The sequence below is a fragment of the Sorex araneus genome, chromosome 1 (genome assembly GCF_027595985.1).
Source record: "Sorex araneus isolate mSorAra2 chromosome 1, mSorAra2.pri, whole genome shotgun sequence".
In the NCBI taxonomy this organism is placed as follows: domain Eukaryota; kingdom Metazoa; phylum Chordata; class Mammalia; order Eulipotyphla; family Soricidae; genus Sorex; species Sorex araneus.
The window spans coordinates 199,226,017-199,247,931 of record NC_073302.1 but is presented as its reverse complement, the minus strand read 5'-3'; the positions used below and the strand labels follow the sequence as shown (position 1 = coordinate 199,247,931).

At 50.0% G+C, this 21,915-nt stretch overlaps 1 protein-coding gene and 1 long non-coding RNA gene across 2 annotated transcripts in view; one reads left to right on the top strand and one right to left on the bottom strand.

The window, feature by feature from the left end:
• Positions 1 to 2,807, top strand: part of SLCO3A1 (solute carrier organic anion transporter family member 3A1) — a 58,105-nt gene extending 55,298 nt beyond the window's left edge. The window contains exon 11 of the mRNA XM_055134063.1: positions 2,203 to 2,807. Coding sequence (XP_054990038.1) covers positions 2,203 to 2,285 — 83 coding nt within the window. The 3' untranslated portion in view covers positions 2,286 to 2,807. The remainder of the gene's footprint in view (positions 1 to 2,202) is intronic.
• A 646-nt stretch (positions 2,808 to 3,453) lies between these two features.
• LOC129400800 (uncharacterized) lies at positions 3,454 to 21,691 on the bottom strand. Its single transcript, XR_008627913.1, has 6 exons — positions 21,112 to 21,691; positions 16,017 to 16,178; positions 11,216 to 11,324; positions 8,758 to 8,847; positions 8,231 to 8,391; positions 3,454 to 4,678 (listed from the first exon to the last, which is right to left on the bottom strand). It is a non-coding gene; the product is annotated as an uncharacterized LOC129400800 (long non-coding RNA).
• Positions 21,692 to 21,915: the final 224 nt, after the last annotated feature.

Below are 21,915 nucleotides of genomic sequence, written 5' to 3'. Positions count from 1 at the left end.
GTGGGTGCAGACCACTCAGGATGGCCAGAGTGTTTGTCAGGGGGACAGCAGGGAGGGACCAGGCCTGAAGTGGGAACACCCAGCGCCCCCAAGTCCTGCAGTTGCAGCTCGGCCCTCGGGCTGAAAGAGCGAGGCTGGCCTGTCCCCTGCAGCTGGCGCTGTGGGTGACGGTTGGTGCTGGGCGGAGACCCCAAACGGCGCCCCTTGCAGACCGAATGTGTGCACGGAGACTCTGCCCCCAGACCAGGGCCGCCACGCACCGTGGGCGGGCTGGGGTCCATGTCACGGCTGGTGCTCCCCACATGTTGAATGCTGGCCGCAGGCTGAGTACAAAAGGGATGGAAAATGTCGCCCCAGTCCTCTGGGTGCCTGCCTGCTCGGGCTGGAGCCAGACCATCTGGGGGCGCGAGGGGGCTCGCCTCACCTCTGTCGGAAACACAGGCCTTCCTGAACACCGGGGATGGGTCCCCCCTATCCCTGAGCAGGAAGAGGGCCTGTTGTGTGGGGAGAGGCCACACCCTGCCTTTACTCCCTGTGACCGGCAAGGGGACTCACAGGGGGCCCGCCTGCCGACTGCCCAGCCCCCCTGCCTTTCCCGAGGGCCAGTGAGAGCCCGGCACCCCCTGGGTAGAGGGACATGAGTGCCTGCCCTGCTGGGGCATGTAGCTTTGTCTTGCAGGGGGGAGGCCCGACCCACAGGCTCCACGCGCCCACCTGGGGCCCAGCTCGGGTCAGACCTCCCAGTGGGCAGGAAGCCCAGGGCAGGCCCAGCCATGACCCCTAGTGGCCTTGGCAGCCTTCGTTCCAGGAGGCAGAACCACAGCTGGGAAAGGTCACAGCCTGGAGCCCGGGTCAGCCTGTCCGAGTGGACACAGCCTCCAGCTGTTCTGTCCACTCGGCAGATTGGGCAAAGGGATCCTGAAGACCTGACTGCTCTGCCTGTGTTTTCCCGCCCCCACCCCAGGGTGCCAGGGCAGTGCTCACCCAGGGCGTCGGCCTTGCCTGCTGACCCCCAGACAGCCAGCATGCCCTGCTGGGGCCCCAGAACGTTTTCTGTTTCTGCTCTGATGGAGGCGACTATGGGGGAGGGGGCGGTGAGCCCCGGGAGGCAGGAAGAGCTGGTCCTGGTGCCAAGGGCCGTTGTCTGCCTGTCCCGCCCCCACCCTGGGAGATTCCAATGTGGCGGTGGGATCCCACCAGCCCACAGCTGCCGTGGACGTGAAACCGAGGGTCGGCTTTCGGGAAGCCCTGAGTGGGGCCGCCCACCCGGCTATTGACATGTGGTCAAGGGGCCAGAGGGCAGAGGCTGGCCATGGGCCGTCCAGGAAGCAGACGGGCCTGGAAAGGACCTGGGGGGGTCCAGCTGAGCCACGGCTGCTGTCAGGACAGGACACGCTCCCCCCATCTGCACCCACAGGAGGGGCAGTTTGTGTCCTTGCTGGATAGACCGGAAGTCCCTGTGCCCCTCCCCACCCCGGCCCTCCCAAGTTGCCCAGGGGCCACCGCTTGGGAAGGGCTGCAGGAGAACTGACAAAGACATTACCCCAAAAGTTCATTTAAGAGGAGCTCAGGTGGGCACAGGACGGACACAAGAAGGCGAGACCCCCCCCTCGCTGTCCCCCGCCAGCCGCCCCCCTGCCAGCCTCCCCTCTCCCGCCCCCGCTCTGCTTGCTCCTGCATCCGTGAACCCACCCCCGGCCTCTCTCCGTCCCAGCACCCCACCTCCCCTGCACCCCAGCGCTCCCCATGGACCCCACCCTCGAACCCAAGCCTGAGGAAGCCGCGGAAAGATGCTTTGAGTGATGCTCCCCCCATGACCTGAGGCCTCCACTGGACCGGTCGGTCTCCACAGCCTCTGCCTGGGGCGCAGCCGCCAGGAGACTCACCCGTGTGTGGTGTGGCATCGGCAGGCGGCGTGAAGCTGACGGCCCCAACCAAGCCCCTGGCCGTGACATCAGGGCCGCCCCAGCCTCGGGCCCCTCTAGCTGACACGGGGCCACCCAGGAGCCCTGGGACAGGAAGCAGGTGTTGCGTTTCCTGCACCCAGCAGGGCTCGGGGCACGGAAGCGACTTCCTTGGGGTTCTGGGGAGCGAAGCTGGCGCCTGCGGGCCCTGCTGCCCCGGCACTGTGGGAGAAGCCTGAGGAACAGGAAGCAGCACAGACCGATCTCTCTCTCTCCTCTCGGCCTCTCTCCCCCCTAGGCTCCGAGTATCAGGACATTGAGCCCGAGAAAGCGTGCCCTGAGCCCCACTCTCCTTCCGAAGACTCCTTCGTGAGCAGCTGACGGTTAGTTCCTCACAGAGGACGCCACCAGCACCCAGACCCCGGGCCGGACAGCGCACCCCGCCCCGCCTAGGAGTCCCAGAACCCCAGCTCGCCGCGTCAGCGCAGGCCTGGGGCCAGGAGGATGGAGATGGCCCCGGAGTCCCCACTGCCCACAGAACAGGCGACTCCGGGCTTGGGGGCGGGGCAAGAGTGACACTGACCAGAGGCTGCAGCCCCCCTTCTCCTGATGCTCCTTGCGTGCGAGGGGGGGGCGCTCGCTGGTTGCTTTAGAACCCCCCCACCCTCGAATGCTTCTCTGCTCTTCCCAAAGATGCCCGCGCTGGATGTGTGTGTGTGTGGTGGGGGTCACCACAGGACCCCCACCTTAGAGCGGGGGGCAGGCACGTTCTCAGCCCGTCTGGGGTGCGCCCCTCTGTCCTTCCCCGCTTCTGCTGTCCAGGTGAGCTGTTTAGGAATCTGCCATGTCGAGTACGCGCTGAGCGCTGGCTGCGAATTCTATTAAAAACACTATTTTCATTCATCACTGTCCATCGGCCTGGTGTCCTGGGGCAGAAGGACGCACGGAGGAGCCTGGGCACCCGCGACCCCGTGCCATCCTGGCCTCTCCCCCGCCACAGGCTTCCCCGGGCACTTCTGTTATCCACCTCCACCCTGCCCACACTTGGGAAGCTCCGTCCCTGCGCGTCTGTCTCAGCACCCGCCCCAGCTCCCTCCCCGCCCACCAGGGGGGTCCCCCCTCTTACCCGGGCCTCTCTCTAAGCCCACCCCAGCATCTCCCTGTGGTCCCAGCTTGGGGGAAACATGGAGTCTTTTGTTCCCCGAGGGCTGTTCCCCAGCCTGCCAGCAGTCAGTTTGCTCCACAGGCCTCCTACTGGGTGCTGGTTCTTTCTCCTGAGCTGCAGCTGCAGGGATAGGGGCTGGCTTAGGGTGCCTTCAGGCCCAAATCTCACACATCAGTTCCTGTCCCTCACTTCCCAGTCACCCCCCCCCCCGCCCCAAACTAAGGCATGGGGACGCCAGAGCCATCCTCCCACACTACAGTGAGTCCAGCACAGGTCACTTCCCAAAGGGAGTCCACCAACTCATGAGCACACGACAGCCAGGTGTCCCCTCTCCCCTGTGTCCACCTTAGTCCAGATCTGTCCAACCAGTCCAGATTCAACCTGGTTGAACCACTTTCCTCGGCTTCTTATCCCCGAGCCTGAGGCCAGTCGACTAGTCCAACCAACGACCTGACCAACCAACCAATCATCAACTCACCAACTAATCAACAAACCTGCCTGTAAATCAATGGATCCACCAATCAATCATCAACTGACCAACCAGCCAGTCCACTCACTCACCTCCACCCAGTCGACCAAGTCCTCGACCGGCCCCCCGGCCCTTTGTGGCTCCAGGATGGCAGCGGCACGGCCAGGGACTCTGCAGGCAGTGACCTACCCACTCAAGGTGCCAGAACCCTCCCCTCCGTGCTGAGACACGGGCTGGTTTTCCAGAAAGAAGTTTGCCATATGCTTCATCCTGCTCAAGTTCCAGCATCCCCCACCGGGAAGCAAGTGGACTCATCGATCTCCCCGAAAGTCAGCACATCTGGATCTTCCAGTGAATGGCCTCACTAAGGGGTGGGGCCAACAAATCCTCCCAAACCCACCCAGGGGCATTGGTGTGGTGCGACAAGCCCAGGTGGCATCGGGTGGGGCCCTGGCCCCCCTTTGCAGAGGAGGCTTTCCCGAGGGGCACCCAGACCACCACCCCGAGGCACAGGCCCAGCTGCAGTGTCCTTATGGAGAAACTGGATGCTTTTCCCCGGGCCCCCCCTCTCTGGCTCAGCCCAGGGCTCCTTGGGTCCCCAATTCTCCCACCCCACATCCGCCTTGGTGCTCTGTTGTTTCTCAGCCCAGCGGTGCTCGGGGCTGATCCTGGCTCTGCACTCAGGGATCACTCCTGGCGGGCTCAGGGAATGCAATGGGGATGCTGGGGACTGAACCCAAGTTGGCTGTGTGCAAGGCCAGTGCCCTCCCACTGTAATGTTGCTCTGGGCCTACCCTGGCGGTTTTGGGGGACCCATTCTGTTGGTGGTGAAACCCGTGCTCAGAGGAGCTGAGAAGGAAACAGACCCCTTACAATGGGGATCCCACGCACACGCTCACACAAATCTTTCCGCAAGCCAGTTCAGTTTCAGGTGAGTGGCTGCAAGGGCGTGCGCGCTGAGGCCATTAAAGGGTGTCACGCCTGGGACGCTCATTTGCTGTGTGGATTCAACAGGCTGGTCGGCCTGGACCACCAGCCTAGGCAGGCTCAGGGCGACGCGCGTGGACACCTCTTGGCTCTCGTGGACACCTCTTGGCTCTCGGACCCCAGATGGTTCCTGGCGGCTCTGCTCAGATACACCTGCAGGGAGCAGCAGAGAACCAAAAGCTGCACCAGCCCCCAGGCTGCTCCTGTCTCAGATCCCAGTGCCTGGCCTCCCCGAAGTTAGAGGAGGAGGAGGAGGAGGAGGAGGAGGAGGAGGAGGAGGAGGAGGAGGAGGAGGCGGCTCCAAAATGTGACCCCACTGGAGTCTGCCAGGTAACAGGTTCCTGCACAGACCCTGGCACAGGGGCCTTCAGACACATATACTCTCTCTCTCTCTCTCTCACTCTGTGTCTCCCTCTCCCTCTCTTTCTCTCCCTCTCTCTCTCCCCCCTCTCTCTCTCTCCACCTCTCTCTCCCTCTCCATCTCCCTCTCTTTCCCTCTCTCTCTCCCTCTCTCTCTTCCTCTCTCTCTTCCTCTCTCTCCCTCTCTCTCCGTCTCTCTCTCGTCCTCTCTGTCTCTCCCTCCCCCCCTTTTTTGGGCAAGAACCTGCCCTGAGTTGCGGCACTCCAGGGAGCTCCAGACTCTGCTCCCAACTTCCAGGGCCCACAGTTGTCCTTGGAGGTGCCTCCGCCCTCCTGTGGGCCCCTTCTCAGCCCTCTGGTTGTCAGGGTTATCGGTGCCTCCCCCCCTTGGGGGCCCCCACTCAGCCTCCCCTCTTCACAGGCCATGCCTGGAGGCCCACACCTGTCAAGGGGTGTCACTGCTCACCCATCTCTGACGAAGGGTGAGATCAGGGGGCTGGAGTGACCTGTTTCCCTGGAGTGGGGACCTCCTGGACATCTCAGCTCCTCTTTCGTGGTCAGAAGCAGGGAGTCCATGCCCCAGCTCCCCGAGAAGCTGGCTGGCAGTGCCAGGGGCCTCTCAGCCGGGAACCGCAGTGAAGGTGCTGGGGAAAGGGTCAGCGGGGGACCCGGACACTTGCCTGGGTCTCTCTGCTTCCGCTCGCCCAGCACACCATCCCCACTGAAAGGAGGGGACGGTCAGGATTCAGGGGGCTGTGCACGCACAGTTTCTTGCACCCAGAGAGGGTCCAGGAAATAGGAGCTCCCTGGGCCCCCCACACCTCTATCAGCCTGACGACTGCCCAAGTACTAATTGAGAAGGGCCAGTCATGGCTGCGCCTGGCTAGGGGACAGTGACCTCTCCCTATAATGAGGCCAAACCACACGCTGGATGATACAAGAGATTCATGGCTAGGTACTGATTCCAGAATTGCTTCTCCAAGCTGGTTGCTGTTTTCTTGGTTCTTTGGTGTGTGTTTGTTTTCTGGGCTATATCCAGTGGTGCTCAGGGATAACTCCTGGCTCTGTGCTCAGGAATCACTCCTGACAGTGCTCAGGGAACCCTATGGGATGCCGGGGATCGAACTAGGGTCAGCCACATACAAGGCAAGTGTCCTGCCCACTGTCCTATCTATGTAGGACCTCCCCCTGCCCCCACCCCAGCCACCCGTTGCTAATTTTTGAAAGCTGGTGCTTTGAATTCCCACTTTGCACTCATCTCTTCTCCCAGGGCCAGCCTGCAGCCCGCCCTCATCCACCCCAGGAAGTGGTGTTGGTGACACCTGCAGACCCCTGGGAGTGGTGTTGGTGACACAGCTGCTGGGGTGGCCTGGGGTCACACAGCATGGGGACACAGCCATGTCAGGCCTGGCACCTCGCACTGGATCTTTCCAAGTCATCTTCGGCAAGAGGCCCTGAGATTGTATACAGGTATAACATATTCACTATACAGCATAAAGAAATCTATTTTAGGAACAGAGTGAGTACAACAGGTAGGGCGCTTGCCTTGCATGTGGCTCATGGGACTTGGCTTCGATTCTCAGTATCCCGTATAATGTCCCCTGAGCTCTTTGGAAGTGATCGCTGAGTGCAGAACCAGGCAGGAGTCAACCCTGAGCACCACTGGGTGTGGCCCCTAAACAGAACAAAACTAAAAAAAGAAAGACATCTATTTGAAAACAAATTTCAAGATTTCTCATGACCCCTACGTGAACCCACAAATCACAAAGTCTAAAGAGAATTCAGTGGACCAAGCATGTGCTTTATGTGCAGGAGGGTCAGGTTTGATCACAGCACCATCAAACCCCTGAGCTCTCCTGGGAGCAAACCCCAAGCACCGCTGGGTCTGGCCCCAAAGCAAAAACAAAAATAAAGCAGGTAGGCTCTGATCAATATTGATCCATTTCTTTTTAATAATATATAAATGATACAAAGAAATTTTTGTTGTATCATTTATATAATTCACCTTAGAGGGGTTGCTATCTCTGGAAGGCAGAATGTACAAATTTAGAAGCACTGTTAACCCTTACTGAGTATTTGTGGTTGGTGGTTTGGAAAGATCTCCTGGACCAAAGTTTTAGCAACAAAATATACTGATGAGCAAAGACCAAATTACCTGCCAGTCATCAGAATCGATGACAGCAAAACCAACAGAATATATGCAGTGACTTGTGCCTTCTTGGTGGCAAGTCCTGTCCTCAAACGCACCTCATGCTTTCTTCTTACTTACAGATGAAATAAAATATGCTGGGGGAGTCCCTAAAGTGTCAGGAGAAGCGGTCATCACCACTATGCTAGTAACACAGGGACCTAATACCTAACCACAGCATCACAAGACAGTTTGCAGTGAAATGGGAGTGATGGTTTGCTCAATAGAACATCCTGTATTTAGAGCTTCGTGGGCATATATATGATGGTGTCATAAGCTCGTAAGTTATAAACAAAAATGTCACTCTGGCAAAACATGCATCTAGGTTTTTCTTGATAAAATCTTCCTCGATAAATCCCTCAGATCTCCTTCTCTGGCATCTCTACCACCACCATTCTCAGTCCACGCCACACGTCTCTCCCCTAGCCCGTGACAGCAGCGCCCTGTCAAATTTTCCTGTTCTAACCTGCTTCCTCCCCACTGCATGTTCCCTCTCCTTACTGCTACTGGAGTACCAGTAGAACACCAACCTCAGAACACCAACACAGAGGCCGGAGAGATATCACAGCAGGTAGGGCGTTTGCCTTGCATGTGACTGATGTGGGTTCAATCTGCTGCATGCTCCCCTGGGCCTACTGGAAGTGATTCCTGGGGAGTAAGCCCTGAGTACCACAGGGTGTGACCCGAAAAGCAAACAAACGAAAAAGAACGCCGACCTGGCATGTCAGTCATGTCGCCACCCAATCTGCCAACTCCCAACCATGTCGCTACAATTCTGTTCTTTTGGCTGCTCCTCCTTTCCCTCTGTACACGATTCATGCAACCCCTCGTGTGCCGTGTGTGATATACAGATCCAGGCCTTCCCCATTGGTTTCCAAGTTACCCTGCAAACTATGGCTCTCATAAATCTTTGTAGATCCATCACCATTGCAGTCAATTTTTAAATTTCCACTCCGGGTGATTTTGAATTATCTCTTTCTGAGTCTGCACAGCACAGCCCTAGTCCCATGCACTTCATTATGGTGTTTCACACCTGTGATCCACCACACTGAAAGTTTCTATAGAGCAGATAATGAAACGTTTGTACCTCTATGCCTACTCACACACACACACACACACACACACACACACACACACACACACGCACATGTACTCACACTTTAAAGGTAAAACCAAGGGTTGGAGCAACAGCACAGCGGGTAGGACATTTGCCTTGCACACGGCTGACCTGGGTTTGAATCCCAGCATCCCATATGATCCCCGAGCACTGCCAAGAGTGCAAAGCCAGGAGTGACCCCTGTGCATCACCAGGTGTGACCTAAAAAGCAAAAAAAAAAAAAAAAAAGACAAAATAAAACAAAAAAAAAAAGGTAAAATCAATGGAGACCAGAGAGATAGCACAGCAGGTTGGGCACTTCCCTTGCATGTGGCTGACCTGGGTTCGATCTCCAGCATCTCATATGGTTCCCTGAGCATGACCATGAGTGATTTCTGAGTGCATAGCCAGAAGTAACCCTGAGTACTGCCAGTTGTGGCCCCCAAAACCAAACAACCCCCTCTCACCTCACCTCCCCCACCAAAAGGTAAAGAGCAACAGAAATGATTCAGGCCTGCATATCAGTCTGACTCCAACAGTTATCATTGAAAACTGGCAATTTTGCTAAAAATACCAAGTGGTGCCTACCTTTTGGTCCTCAAGGCCCAGGTGTGAGGCTGTGATGGGCAATGGTCAGGCACCTGAGGGGTGGCTGAATCATAAGACCCGAAGGCAACTCTGAAAGGAAAAGGACAGCTGGGGATGGAACGAGTCATTCCTTGGCGTCATCCGCACTGAGGAGACGGCGCTGCTGCTGGACGCCAACCCTGCTTATCTACATCAGTCTACCTCGCTACCACACACGACAACTCAGTCCTGAGCCCAGCTCACATTTTAACCATTAGTATCTAAAATAATAAATTATATTCCTAGTGAATGAAGCATCTGGGTGGCGAATCATAAAAGAAAAGATGGGACATTTTCATGAGTAGATGCTATTTTTTTTATGTGTAAGATATGTGTCTTGTTGCATAGGAGAGCATAGCAGTGTTAACAGTTCATTCACTAAAAATTTATTCAACATTTGATTTAAAAAAGCAATAAGAAAAAAAATCAATGAGTGAGCATCAGAAACTTCCTGCACTTAAGTCCCAGTGAAAATCTGACACAGGCCCAGATCAAAGCCAGCCACGGGGAACAGAAACAGAGCAGTGATATGCAAGCCAATGACTCTGAGGATTTCCCAAAGTAAAAGGGACAAAGGATTAACCCTGTGCCAGCTCTCGCCCCTTTGAGAATCCCCTGGTCTCTTAAAACCCTGTCTCCAGCCTGTTTCTCTAAAGAAAACTGTTTGCTTCAAAAAATAATCTTCAGGGGCTTGAGAGATAGTATAGCAGGTAAGACACTTGCTTGGCATGTGGCTGACCCAGGTTTGATCCCTGGCACTCTATGCATTCCCCCAAGCACCACCAGGAGTAATTCCTGAGTGCAAAGCCAGTAGTAACCCCTGAGCATTGTCAGGTGTGGCCCCCAAACAATAGCACTGCACTGTTGTCCTGTTGCTCATCGATTTGCTCAAGGGGGCACCAGTAATGTCTCCACTGTGAGACGTGTTGGTACTGTTTCTGGCATATTGAATACTCCACAGGGAGCTTGCCAGGTTCTGCCATGCGGGTGGGATACTCTCGGTAGCATGCCGGGCTCTCCGAGAGGGGCAGAGAAACTGAACCCGGGTTGGCCACGTGCAAGGCAAATGCCCTACCCGCTATGCTATTGCTCCAGCCCCCCAAACAATACCAACAACAAAACAAAAAGACCCTCTTAAGATCTAGCCATATACCCAAAACACAGATTCAACAAAACTGAGAACATGAGACCCAAATAGCCAATGAAGGGGCTGGAGCAATAGCACAGCGGGTAAGGTGTTTGCCTTGCACGCAGCCAACCCGAGTCCGATTCCCAGCATCCCATATGGTCCCTTCAGCACCGCCAGGAATAATTCCTGAGTGAAGAGCCAGAAGTAACCCCTGTGCATCGCCGGGTGTGACCCAAAAAGCAAAAAAAAAAAAAACCCTAAACAAATAGCCAGTGAAACTTTGTAATATGCCTGTTTGTGGAGCCAGAGTGGACTGGGGTGGGGAGGGACCCTGGGAACACTGATGGAGGGAAGTTGACACTGATGGAGGGATTGGTGTAGAATTATTGTGTGCCTAAAACTCAACTATCAATAACTTTGTAAATCATGGCACCTTAATAAAATTTTTTAAAAATAAAAATACTTTGAGGGCTGGAGCAATAGCACAGTAGGTAGGATGTTTGCCTTGCATGTGGCCAACCCAGGTTCGATTCCCAGCATCCCATATGGTCCCCTGATCACCGCCAGGGGTGATTCCTGAGTGCAGAGCCAGGAGTAACCCCTGTGCATCGCCGGTGTGACCCAAAAAAGAAAAAAAAATTCTTAAAAATATCCTTTTAAGAGAGAGAACAAAAGGGAATATCCTGCCACAGAGGCAGGGTGGGGTGGGGGGAGATGCTGGGTTTATTAGTGGTGGAGAATGGGCACTGGTGAAGAGATGGGTTCTCGAAAATTGTATGAGGGAAACATGAGCACAAAAATGTATAAATCTGTAACTGTACCCTCACAGTGATTCACTAATTAAAAAATAAATTAATTAAAATATATATATATACATATATATATATATCCTTTTAGAAAAAATTTACAAATCCTTTTTGCTAAAGGAAGCCTTAAAATACTCTTATTCCTGACCTGATAGTTTCACTTTTAATATCTTAAGCAATCAAAACAGAATTTTTGTGGGCCATCTCAGTATGATTAAAATGGCAGAAAAGTAAGTTTCCAGCAGCTGTACCAAATACACCAAGGCATATCCATGATGCAGTCTGTAACATTACTGATGTTCCTTTCAAAAGGGAAAAAAATAATCAAGCAATCTATAAAAATGCCCAAAAAATAAGGTCTGAAATTTATGAAATAGTTATCCTGGATACCTTGAAGAGCTCAAACTATAGATGGCTTTCCTCATTTTCCTCCTATTCTTCCTCCCCCATTTTAATATGTTTAAAGGGAGTGATAACCACTTACCCTGGTAAGCTTGTTCCAGAAACCTCAATTGAAGAAGAATGACTGAGTCTGAAGGTGTCTGGTTCCTCTGCTGAGATGTGCACACCAGGCTTGGGAGAGGCCTTCAAGTCTATGAAAAACGTGTATTTTCCAATGAGAACAGGAAAACAACACAGTAATTGTACAGGTTTGTGCATAAGATCAATTCCTTTGATACTTACCAACAACTTTGGGGGACAGTATAGACTTTTTCAAAAGCCACATGCTATCACTGTCACTCATTTCACTTACAGGCTCATTCCGCCGTGGCTCTTCTCCATTATTACTCTATCATTATTATTCAGTCTACTTTAATGAACTTTAGTTCTTTGGCTTTATGAAAGGATTTAGGTAGATTTTGCCTAAATTGGTCCCACTTTAGATTGAAAGGTAATGCAGAATTTAGTAGAAACAGAGATCAACAAATGGGACTACATTAAACTAAAAAGCTTCTGCACTACAAAAGATACAGTGACCAGAATACAAAGACTATCCACAGAATGGGAAAGGATATTTACACAATACCCATCAGATAAGGGGTTGATATCAATGGTATATAAAGCACTGGTTGAACTCTACAAGAAGAAAACATCCAACCCCATCAGAAAATGGGGCGAAGAAATGAACAGAAACTTTACCAAGGAAGAGATACGAATGGCCAAAAGGCACATGAAAAAGTGCTCTGCATCACTAATCATCAGGGAGATGCAGATCAAAATAACCATGAGATACCACCTCACACCACAGAGACTTGGCACACATCCAAAAGAACAAAAGCAACCGCTGTTGGAGAGGATGTGGGGAGAAAGGGACCCTTCTACACTGCTGGTGGGAATGCCGACTGGTTCAGCCCTTTTGGAAAACAATATGGACGATTCTCAAAAAATTAGATATTGAGCTCCCATTTGACCCAGCAATACCACTGCTGGGAATATATCCCAGAGAAGCAAAAAAGTATAGTCGAAATGACATCTGCAACTTATATGTTCATCGCAGCACTGTTTACAATAGCCAGAATCTGGAAAAAAACCCGAATGCCCTAGAATGGATGACTGGTTGAAGAAACTTTGGTACATCTATACAATGGAATACTATGCAGCTGTTAGAAAAAAGGAGATCATGAATTTTGCATATAAGTGGATTGGCATGGAAAGTTTCATGCTGAGTGAAATGAGTCAGAAAGAGAGAGACATACATAGAAAGATTGCACTCATCTGTGGAATATAGAATAATAGAGTGGGAGACTAACACCCAAGAATTGTAGAAATAAGTACCAGGAGGTTGACTCCATGGCTTGGAGGCTGGCCTCACATTCTGGGGAGAGGGCAACTCAGAGAAGGGATCACCAACTATAATGTGGTCGGAGGCCATGCGGGGGAAGGGAGTTGCGGGCTGAATGAGGGCTAGAGACTGAACACAGTGGCCACTCAACACCTTTATTGCAAACCACAACAGCTAATTAGAGAGAGAGAACAGAAGGGAATGCCCTGCCACAGTGGCAGGGTGGGGTGGGGGGAGATGGGATTGGGGAAAGTGGGAGGGACACTGGGTTTACTGGTGGTGGAGAATGGGCACTGGTGAAGGGATGGGTTCCCAAATTTTATATGAGGGAAACATGAGCACAAAAGTGTATAAATCTGTAACTGTACCCTCACAGTGATTCACTAGTTAAAAATAAATAACTTTTTTTAAAAAAGAAAGGTAATGCAGAAAAATATAAAAATCAACTCTATACCCCAAATACAAAAAAATAATAAAAATTGAGCATGTTTTACTGTACTCATAAAGTACACATTAACCCAACCATAACTTAAAGTTTGGAAATAAAAATGAATAAACCTGAGTCTCCATTACCTAAGGCATTACCTGGCGAAGTAGAATCATTTTGTTTTCCAACTCACTTCCAGATAGATTAAGTTTTTTTTTAACTAAAGCCACAGGCCATGTCTGAGGTGACATAATAAAATAACCAAACGATGGATACAAATCAAACATGCGGGTTATTTCTTCCAGTGTCACTGTCATCCTGTTGCTCATCGATTTGCTCGAGCGGGCACCAGTAACGTCTCCATTGTGAGACTTGTTTGTTACTGTTTATGGCATGTTGAATAGTGTTCAGATCTTAATGCATCTTAACCAACAACCTAACTTAACAACTGCAGCAAAATCATTCTGTCCATTCCATTTAACCTTAAATTACCAGAGACAAAAATTCCAGGCAGAGCATTTTATTTATTTATTTATTTTATTGAATCACTGTGAGATAGTTACAAGCTTTCATGTTTGGGTTACAATCTCACAATGAACAAACACCCATCCCTCCACCAGTGCACATTCCCCACCACCAATATCCTGGGTATACACCCTCTTTCCTACCCTCCCCCTGCCTCTATGGCAGACAATATTCCCCATACTCTCTCTCTACTTTTGGGCATTATCACTTGCAACACAGACACTGAGAGGTCATCATGTTTGGTCCATTATCTACTTTTGGCATGCATCTCCCATCCTGACTGATTCCTCCAGCCATCATTTTCTTAGTGATCCCTTCTCTATTCCATTTGCCTTCTCCCCTCTGCTCATGAAGCAGTCTTCCAGCTATGAGGCAATCCCCCTGGCCCTTGTATCTACTGGCAGAGCATTTAATTTCCTTATTGCTATCTTTGGTATTATAATACTTGTAATATTTGTTGCTTGTACTAAGAAGTCCAAATTAAAACAAACCTGAACGACACTTCTTTCCTCTAATAATTACCTAAGAACTTGAACAAAAGTAGTTTTCTATACCTGTCACCAAAATAGAAATTCTGGCCAAAATACCTATTTCCCATGATTCCATTTCACACTTAAGCTTTAAAAATCAATTGTGAATTCCAACACTACAGATGATTTTTTTTTTCTTTTTGGATCACACCAGGCGATGCTCAGGGGTTACTCCTGGCTCATGCACTCAGGAATTACTCCTGGAGGTACTCAGAGGACCATATGGGATGCTGGGAATAGAACCTGGGTCAGCTATGTGCAAGGCGAATGTCCTACCTGCTGTGCTATCACTCCAGGCCCTACAGATGTTATTTTTTTTAGTTTATTTATTTTTAATTAATGAATCACCGTGAGGGTACAGTTACAGATTTATACATTTTTTGTGCTCATGTTTCCCTCATACAAAGTTCAAGAACCCATCCCTTCACCAGTGCCCATTCTCCACCACCAGTAAACCCAGCATCCCTCCTACCCTTCCCAATCCCATCTCCCCCCACCCCACCCTGCCACTGTGGCAGGGTATTCCCTTCTGTTCTCTCCTCTAATTAGGGGTTGTGGTTTGCAATAAAGGTGTTGAGTGGCCACTGTGTTCAGTCTCTAGCCCACATTCTACAGATGTTATTTTAAATCATTCTAAGTTCCAGTTTGAATAACCACTCCGTCCGTGAACCGTAATAACCATAACTCTCTGTTACTAGAATTTGACTGTAACATCTTTGACTCCATCTTCAAAAAAACCCTTAGTTTTTCTGTTTTTCTATTATCAACCTGGTCCCCAGCCTTCATCCTGTTTTCCGAAGGCTCTACCTACTCCCCAGTGCCTCTATGCTTCACTGACTGGCCCCTAGACTCCTGAGGCCTGCAGTGGCCTCCTCTCTTACCTAGAGATGCAACTGAACACCAAGGCCAAGTTTGTCCCAATTCTTTTGAGAGAAACATGAGTCCTACCAGGGCCCCTTACGACCTTGCCCTTTCATACTTTAATCTTGAGGCTCACCTACCCTTCACCTCCCAGCCTCAGGCCCAGAAGCTCTAAGTTGGTTTCTGTTCCTGAGATGGCCCTCAGGGTCCAACCTCCAGATCTTCACTTATATAGCATCCCTTTAGGGAACAGACTTCCTCTCAACCTTTCAGTGTAAAAATGACCAATATTCAAGATATACAATCACTCAACACTCAACACTCAACAATAAATTCACAAAAAAACCAGAGAGCTGTTGAACAGACACTTCCTGAGAGACAGAGAACCAGCAGGCACGTAAAAATGTACTGAGTAAATATTCATTACTACAGTAATGTTACACATATTTGGAATAAACAAGATAAGATCCTCTTCACTCAACTGCATTCACAGAATCACAGGTAACAAAAAAAAATCCAACAACAGGGGTTGGAGAGTTAGTACAATGGAAGGGCACTTATCTTGCTGACCTGGATTCTATGCCCAGCACCCAGTCTCCTGAAAACCCTTAGAAGTGAACCATGTCAAGAGCAAGGAGTAAGCCCTGAGCACCGCTAATTGTGCCCCACCCCCTAAAATAGGTCAAAACAGAACAAATAACAAGAGACTATCCCAGCATGTAGAGGTAGCACTATTTTTTTTCATTTTTTCCTTTTTTTTTTTTTTGCTGGGGGGCACACCCGGCGATGCACAGAAGTTTTTTTCCTGACTCATGCACTGAGGAATTACTCCTGGCGGTGCTCAGGGGACCATGTGGGATGCTGGGACTCGAACCTGGGTTGGCTGAATGCAAGGCAAATGCCCTACCCACTGTGCTATCTCTCCAGCCCGTAGAGGTAGTACTAATGAAGAGAAGAAACATTCTTTCTCTCTGTCAAAGAACTACAAGCCCAAAGCTTAATTGCATGCCAGTGAAGAACAAGGATAGTATAAGTTTTAAACATAACCTTCATTATAACTGTGTTGATTCTTATTACCCAGTTTTGAACGATACATATCAAACTGTATAATGTATAGAATTTAAACTTGTTCCACCGTAGCACTGTAGCATTGTCGTACCATTGTTCATCGATTTGCTCGAGTGGACACCAGTCATGTCTCCATTGTAAGACTTGTTGTTACTGTTTTTGACATACCAAATATGCCACGATAGGTTGCCAGGCTCTGCTGTGCGGGCGGGATACTCTCAGTAGCTTGCCGGGCTCTAACATTACAAATTTTCTAAACTATTAACAAACAGAGTAAATGAAATACTACATTGACATAAAACAAATAACTACTTCACAACTTAGCTATTTGGTTAGAATGCAGCAGGAGAAAACCATCATCATAATTATGCTTCCAGAATAAAGTCTGTTTCAGTCTGATTTAGGAATAAATGCCTAATAAAAACAAATACCACAAATTCCAATAAATACCACGAATAGGCAACAAATCCCTAAAATAGATTAAAGAAATATGCAAATAATAGGTTCATTAGATGTACTTACAAACTTTTTTCTATAACTTAAAAAACCTCCTGCTGGGGGCTGGGTATGTGGCCATGGAGAGGCAGAGCACATGTCCTGTGTGTGTGTGGAGGGGGGGGGTGGCAGTGGTCAATCCCTGGGTTTAGTGTGTGTGTGGACCCTAGGAACCACCGGGTGCAGAGTGACCCCAGCACTGAAAGACAAGAAACTGGCCCCAAAGCATCACAAGTTCCCTGAGCCACACAAATAACAAAATAATGCCAGACTTTGACTTACTAAAGTTATCTTTCAGCGAGTTCTCTATTATTCCAAACCCTTCCTTCATTTAACAAATGAGAAATCTTGGAGGGGCTTGTTTTCTTCCCCTGCCCCTCTTCTTTGGTTTTGGGCCACACCAAGAAGGGCACAGGGATTTTACTCCTGGCTTTGCACTCAGTGATCACTCCTGCCAGAATTTGGGGGACCCTAAGGGTACAGAAGAGCAAACCTGGACTAGCTGCATGCAAGGTAAGTTCCTTACCTGTGGTACTATTGCTCCAAGCCCTCCAGGGGATGAATTCTTATAGCAAAGAGTACTGAATGGACAGCAATCTCAACAGAATTCTACTTCTATTATAGAGCATCTCTCTTTAGAAAATCAGAATGATGTTGGTGGACCCCACGGGTGACTTATGTGAAGCCGGGAGGAGAAAGACGGTCACTTTCTCCCCAACCGCCTCTACCACCCGGGACCCAGGGTTACTGGATTCTTGTCTCACTCACGGAAAAGAATTACAGGAGTAGGCAAGCAGTGAAGTAACAGATTTTATTTAGAGGCTTTTTGAGGGAAGGAGGAAGGGATAAGTGGGAGAGAGCGTAGTAAAAATAACGCACTCAAGAGAGAACGCGGGCTTCTCCAAGGGCGGAGGGAGCACCTACACACATCCTAGCACTAGACACGAAAACATGAAAGTACACATCTCAAGAGGGGAGATGCGGGTGACACATGTGCTCAGGCACCGCATGTGCTCAGCCACGTGGGCACAAGCAGCACATGGGCTCAGGCAGCATATGCGCGCCCTTCCTTTGTTCAAGGTGTCTTTTATAGGGTTTCTTCAACCTGCCCCCACGTGGGGTTTCTTTCCAGGTAAAAGTTCGTTGCTAAGGTTACCAGGGAGGTTGGGAGTGGTGATGGTCTTTTTTTAGGCTGGATCACATTTTAATCAGATTAAGGGAGAGGTTGACAGAATTTGAGGAACTTCATGGGGAGGGGTCCAACCTCCTCAGGGTCTGCTGAAGGTCTTATCAGGTCCATTTTCTGTATTCACAGGGTAGGTCAGTCTCAGGATTCTCCTTCCCAGAGAATCTAAGTTTCATTGCCAAGGGCCTTTTCCTATCTACTGCCTACATCAAGACAACTTGGGATACCCCGAAGAATCATGTGTGAGAGAAGTGTACAGGCTCTGGGAATAAAAAGACGTGATAAAGGTCAATGCATATGTGGCAACAATAGGCTCAGAGCTTAACATCTTTCAATTTGTTATTTCTATTTATATCAATCTATTGCTCAGAAATGAAATGGTTTTTTGTTTGTTTTTGTTTTTTTGTTTGTTTTGGTTTTTTTTTTGCTTTTTGGGTCACACCTGGCAATGCACAGGGGTTACTCCTGGCTCTGCACTCAGGAATTACTCCTGGCGGTGCTCAGAAGACCATATGGGATGCTGGGAATCGAACCTGGGTCAGCCGCATGCAAGGCAAATGCCCTACCCGCTGTGTATCACTCCAGCCCCCGATCAGAAGTGAAATGTTTGAAGCCATCCTCCTGATATACTTAGAAACAACAATTTTTTTTTGTTTTCGGAATATAATAAATATTATTTTGATTTCTTTGTAATTATATTGGCTTAATATTTACTAAAAATACCCTGAATTTATACAATAACCTTCTCCAGCAACAAATCCTGAGGAGACTGGACCCCCCCTACAGAAAGAGCCTGAAAAATTACTGGAGAACCCTCAATTCCTTCTTTTAATCTGATTAACCCTCAGCTAGCCCAGACCAGAGAAGGCTGGACCCATCCTTGGAGAAAAGATCCAGTAGGACCAAAGGTCAAGAAAAGGAGTTTCAAAGCTCACACCTAATTCTACCCACTTAGCAACAATGCCCGCCAGCTCTAAGGGGATGAGCTCCAGCTTCCCTCCCTGCCCCAAGCGGCCAAAGACCTCCAGAGCCTTACTCACAACCATGCTCAAGCCCCCTCTCCACATGTTCAGACAAGCCTTATGCACGAAGGAACTGGCAGAGGAACCCAGGTGTGGGGGACCAGGGGCTGAGACCTCCAACCCTGCTCAGATCGGGACTGGGCCTCTTCCACCCAGATTTCCCATTTTCTAGTAGCTAGGTGGTCACATCCAGGGACTGCCCCCTGGTACCCTGTAATCCCAGCAACGGCCAACATCCAGAGACTTAAAAGCAAGCTCCCGGAACCACGCAGCTGCTTTGCAGCCGAGCAACATCTTATAGCCTACTTCTTCCTCTGGGAGAACTTGGCAAGCTACTGAGTGTTTCCTACCCGTATGGGAGAGCCTCGCAAACTCCCTATGGTGTATTCATATGCCAAAAACAGTAATAATGCTGGGTCTCATTCCCCTGACCCTGAAAGAGCTTCCACTGTGGCATTGTTGGGAAGGACGAGTAAGGAGAGGCTTCTAAAATCTCAGGACTAGGACAAATGGAGATGTTACTGAGACCATTCGAGAAATTCAACGATCAACGGGGTGATGATGATGATGAGCAACAATGGACTCTTATCTAGGTAGATGCTCCACATGGGGGCAGGCAGCAAAACCCCTATAAAAGACATCTTGAACAAAGGAAGGGTGCCCATATGCTGCTTGCACCCACGTGGTCAAGCATGGGTCACCTGCATCTCCCCTCTTGAGATGTATACTTTTTTTGTAGGCAGGTAGGTAGGGAAAGGCCCTTGGCAATGAAACTTAGATTCTCTGGGAAGGAGAATCCTGAGACTGACCTACCCTGTGAATACAGAAAACGGACCTGATAAGACCTTCAGCAGACCCTGAGGAGGTTGGACCCCTCCCCATGAAGTTCCTCAAATTCTGTCAACCTCTCCCTTAATCTGATTAAAATGTGATCCAGCCTAAAAAAAGACCATCACCACTCCCAACCTCCCTGGTAACCTTAGCAACGAACTTTTACCTGGAAAGAAACCCCACGTGGGGGCAGGTTGAAGAAACCCTATAAAAGACACCTTGAACAAAGGAAGGGCGCGCATATGCTGCCTGAGCCCATGTGCTGCTTGTGCCCACGTGGCTGAGCACATGCGGTGCCTGAGCACATGTGTCGCCCGCATCTCCCCTCTTGAGATGTGTACTTTCATGTTTTCGTGTCTAGTGCTAGGATGTGTGTAGGTGCTCCCTCCGCCCTTGGAGAAGCCCGCGTTCTCTCTTGAGTGCGTTATTCTTACTATTCTCTCTCCCACTTATCCCTTCCTCCTTCCCTCAAAAAGCCTCTAAATAAAATCTGTTAACTCTTCACTGCTTGTCTACTCCTGAAATTCTTTTCCATGAGCGAGACAAGAATCCAGTAACCCTGGATCCTGGGTGGTACAGGCTGGGGAGAAAGTGACTGTCTTTCTCCTCCCCGCTTCATATAAGTCACCCGTGGAGCCCACCGACATCACTTTCATGCTTTCATGTCTAATGCTGAGATGTGTATAGGGCTCTCTCCACCCTTGGAGAAGCCCCAATTCTCTCTTGAGCATGTTACTCTCCACTCTATCTCATTTTCTCTTCCTCCTTCCCTTCAAAACCTCCAAATAAAATCTGTTTCACTTCACTGCTCATCTAGTCCTAAAATTCTCTTCTGCGAGGTGAGACAAGAACCTAGTAACCCTGGGTCCCGGGTGGCAGAGGCAGATGGGAAGAAAATGACTGTCTTTCTATTCCCTGCTACACATAAGCCACCCATGAGGCCCACCGACATCTCTATTATTTCAGGATCCCAACAAATATACAAATCTCACTTGACAAATATCCTGGATTATGATCAAACAACACCAGAGACTTGATCTGAGTAAATATGAAATGACCTCTGCTGACCCTATACCTGACAAGCAAGCTCCTTGTCAGCATCTGTTGAAGAGGAGGGGTGTGTGTGTGTGTGTGTGTGTGTGTGTGTGTGTGTGTGTGTGTGTGTGTGTGTGTGTATGACTCAAACATCAACCTTCAGACTTTGGGGCTGACTTCTGAAACGCGGTCTCAAATACAAGCGGTAGTAATCACTGTCTTGTCACATTGACCGATTTTTGTTACGTTCTTTAAAAGTACAGTGACAGCTATTGGCAGCCAGGAAAGCTCTCCACTCCGCTGTACATCAGGGGGCTCTGGAGACAGGACTAATTGGACTTTCCCAGCTCCATCTATTTTTTTTAAATTTTTTTAATTTTATTTTATTGAATCACCATGTGGAAAATTACAATGCTTTCAGGCTTAAGTCTTAGTCATACAATGCTGAAAAAACCATCCCTTCACCAGTGCCCATATCCCACCACCGAAGACAAAAAAAAAAATACCACAGTACACCTCCCATCCCGCCCACCCCCGCACCCCCCCTTGTAACTGATAAATTTCACTTTACTTTCTGTTTACTTTGGTTACATTCAATATTTCAACACAAACCTCACCATTATTATTAGGAGCACCCCACTAGAGTCAGACCTGTTGTGAAGAGAAATGAGGTTTTGTATTTCTGTACTTTAACAACTAAGTCCAGGGAGATTTCTTCCGGATATTCGATCATTGCAAGCTTGTAAACCCCATCTGTGGTCATTATAATATGGCGGTTCCCGCGCCCTTCATCCCCGGGAAGGGACAGGCGCGAGAGAGAAATACCTTTCCCCTCCCGGGCGGGCATGGGGTCGCAGCTTAGTTCTCTGGCAGGAAACAATCTGCTAGGAGCTGCCCATGTTGTAGTTGGCTCAGCTGGGTCTGGATTCACGCGGGTGCATCCCAGCTCCATCTAAGTGCCAGCGGAGGCGGGAGAAATCCGCTGCAGAGCCGGAGAGGGAGAGCGAAGACGCTGAGAACCCGCAGAGACGAAGCGTAATTATGCAGTTACCATTAGACCCGTCGGGATATTCCCTGAAACGCTGGTTTAGGACGGTGATGCCCCAAGCACTGGGTGCCGGAATTTCCTACCCTCACAACACATGGCACAGACAAGCTGTAGAGCAAACCCGTAAGCTGTACCTAATCAGGGCCCAGACCCCGCCCTCTCCCCGCCCCTGCCCCCGCCCTGTACCAAATCAGGGCCCAGGCTCCTGCCCGCCCCACTCTGTACCGCCCTGACCCTGCTCTGTACCCAATCAGGGCTCAAGCCCCGCCCCGCCCAAGTCCTGTACCCAGTCAGGGCCCAGGCCCCGCCTCCACCATGTACCCTGCCCCCGCCCCGCCCCTGCCCTGTAACCAGTCAGGGCCAAGGCCCCGCC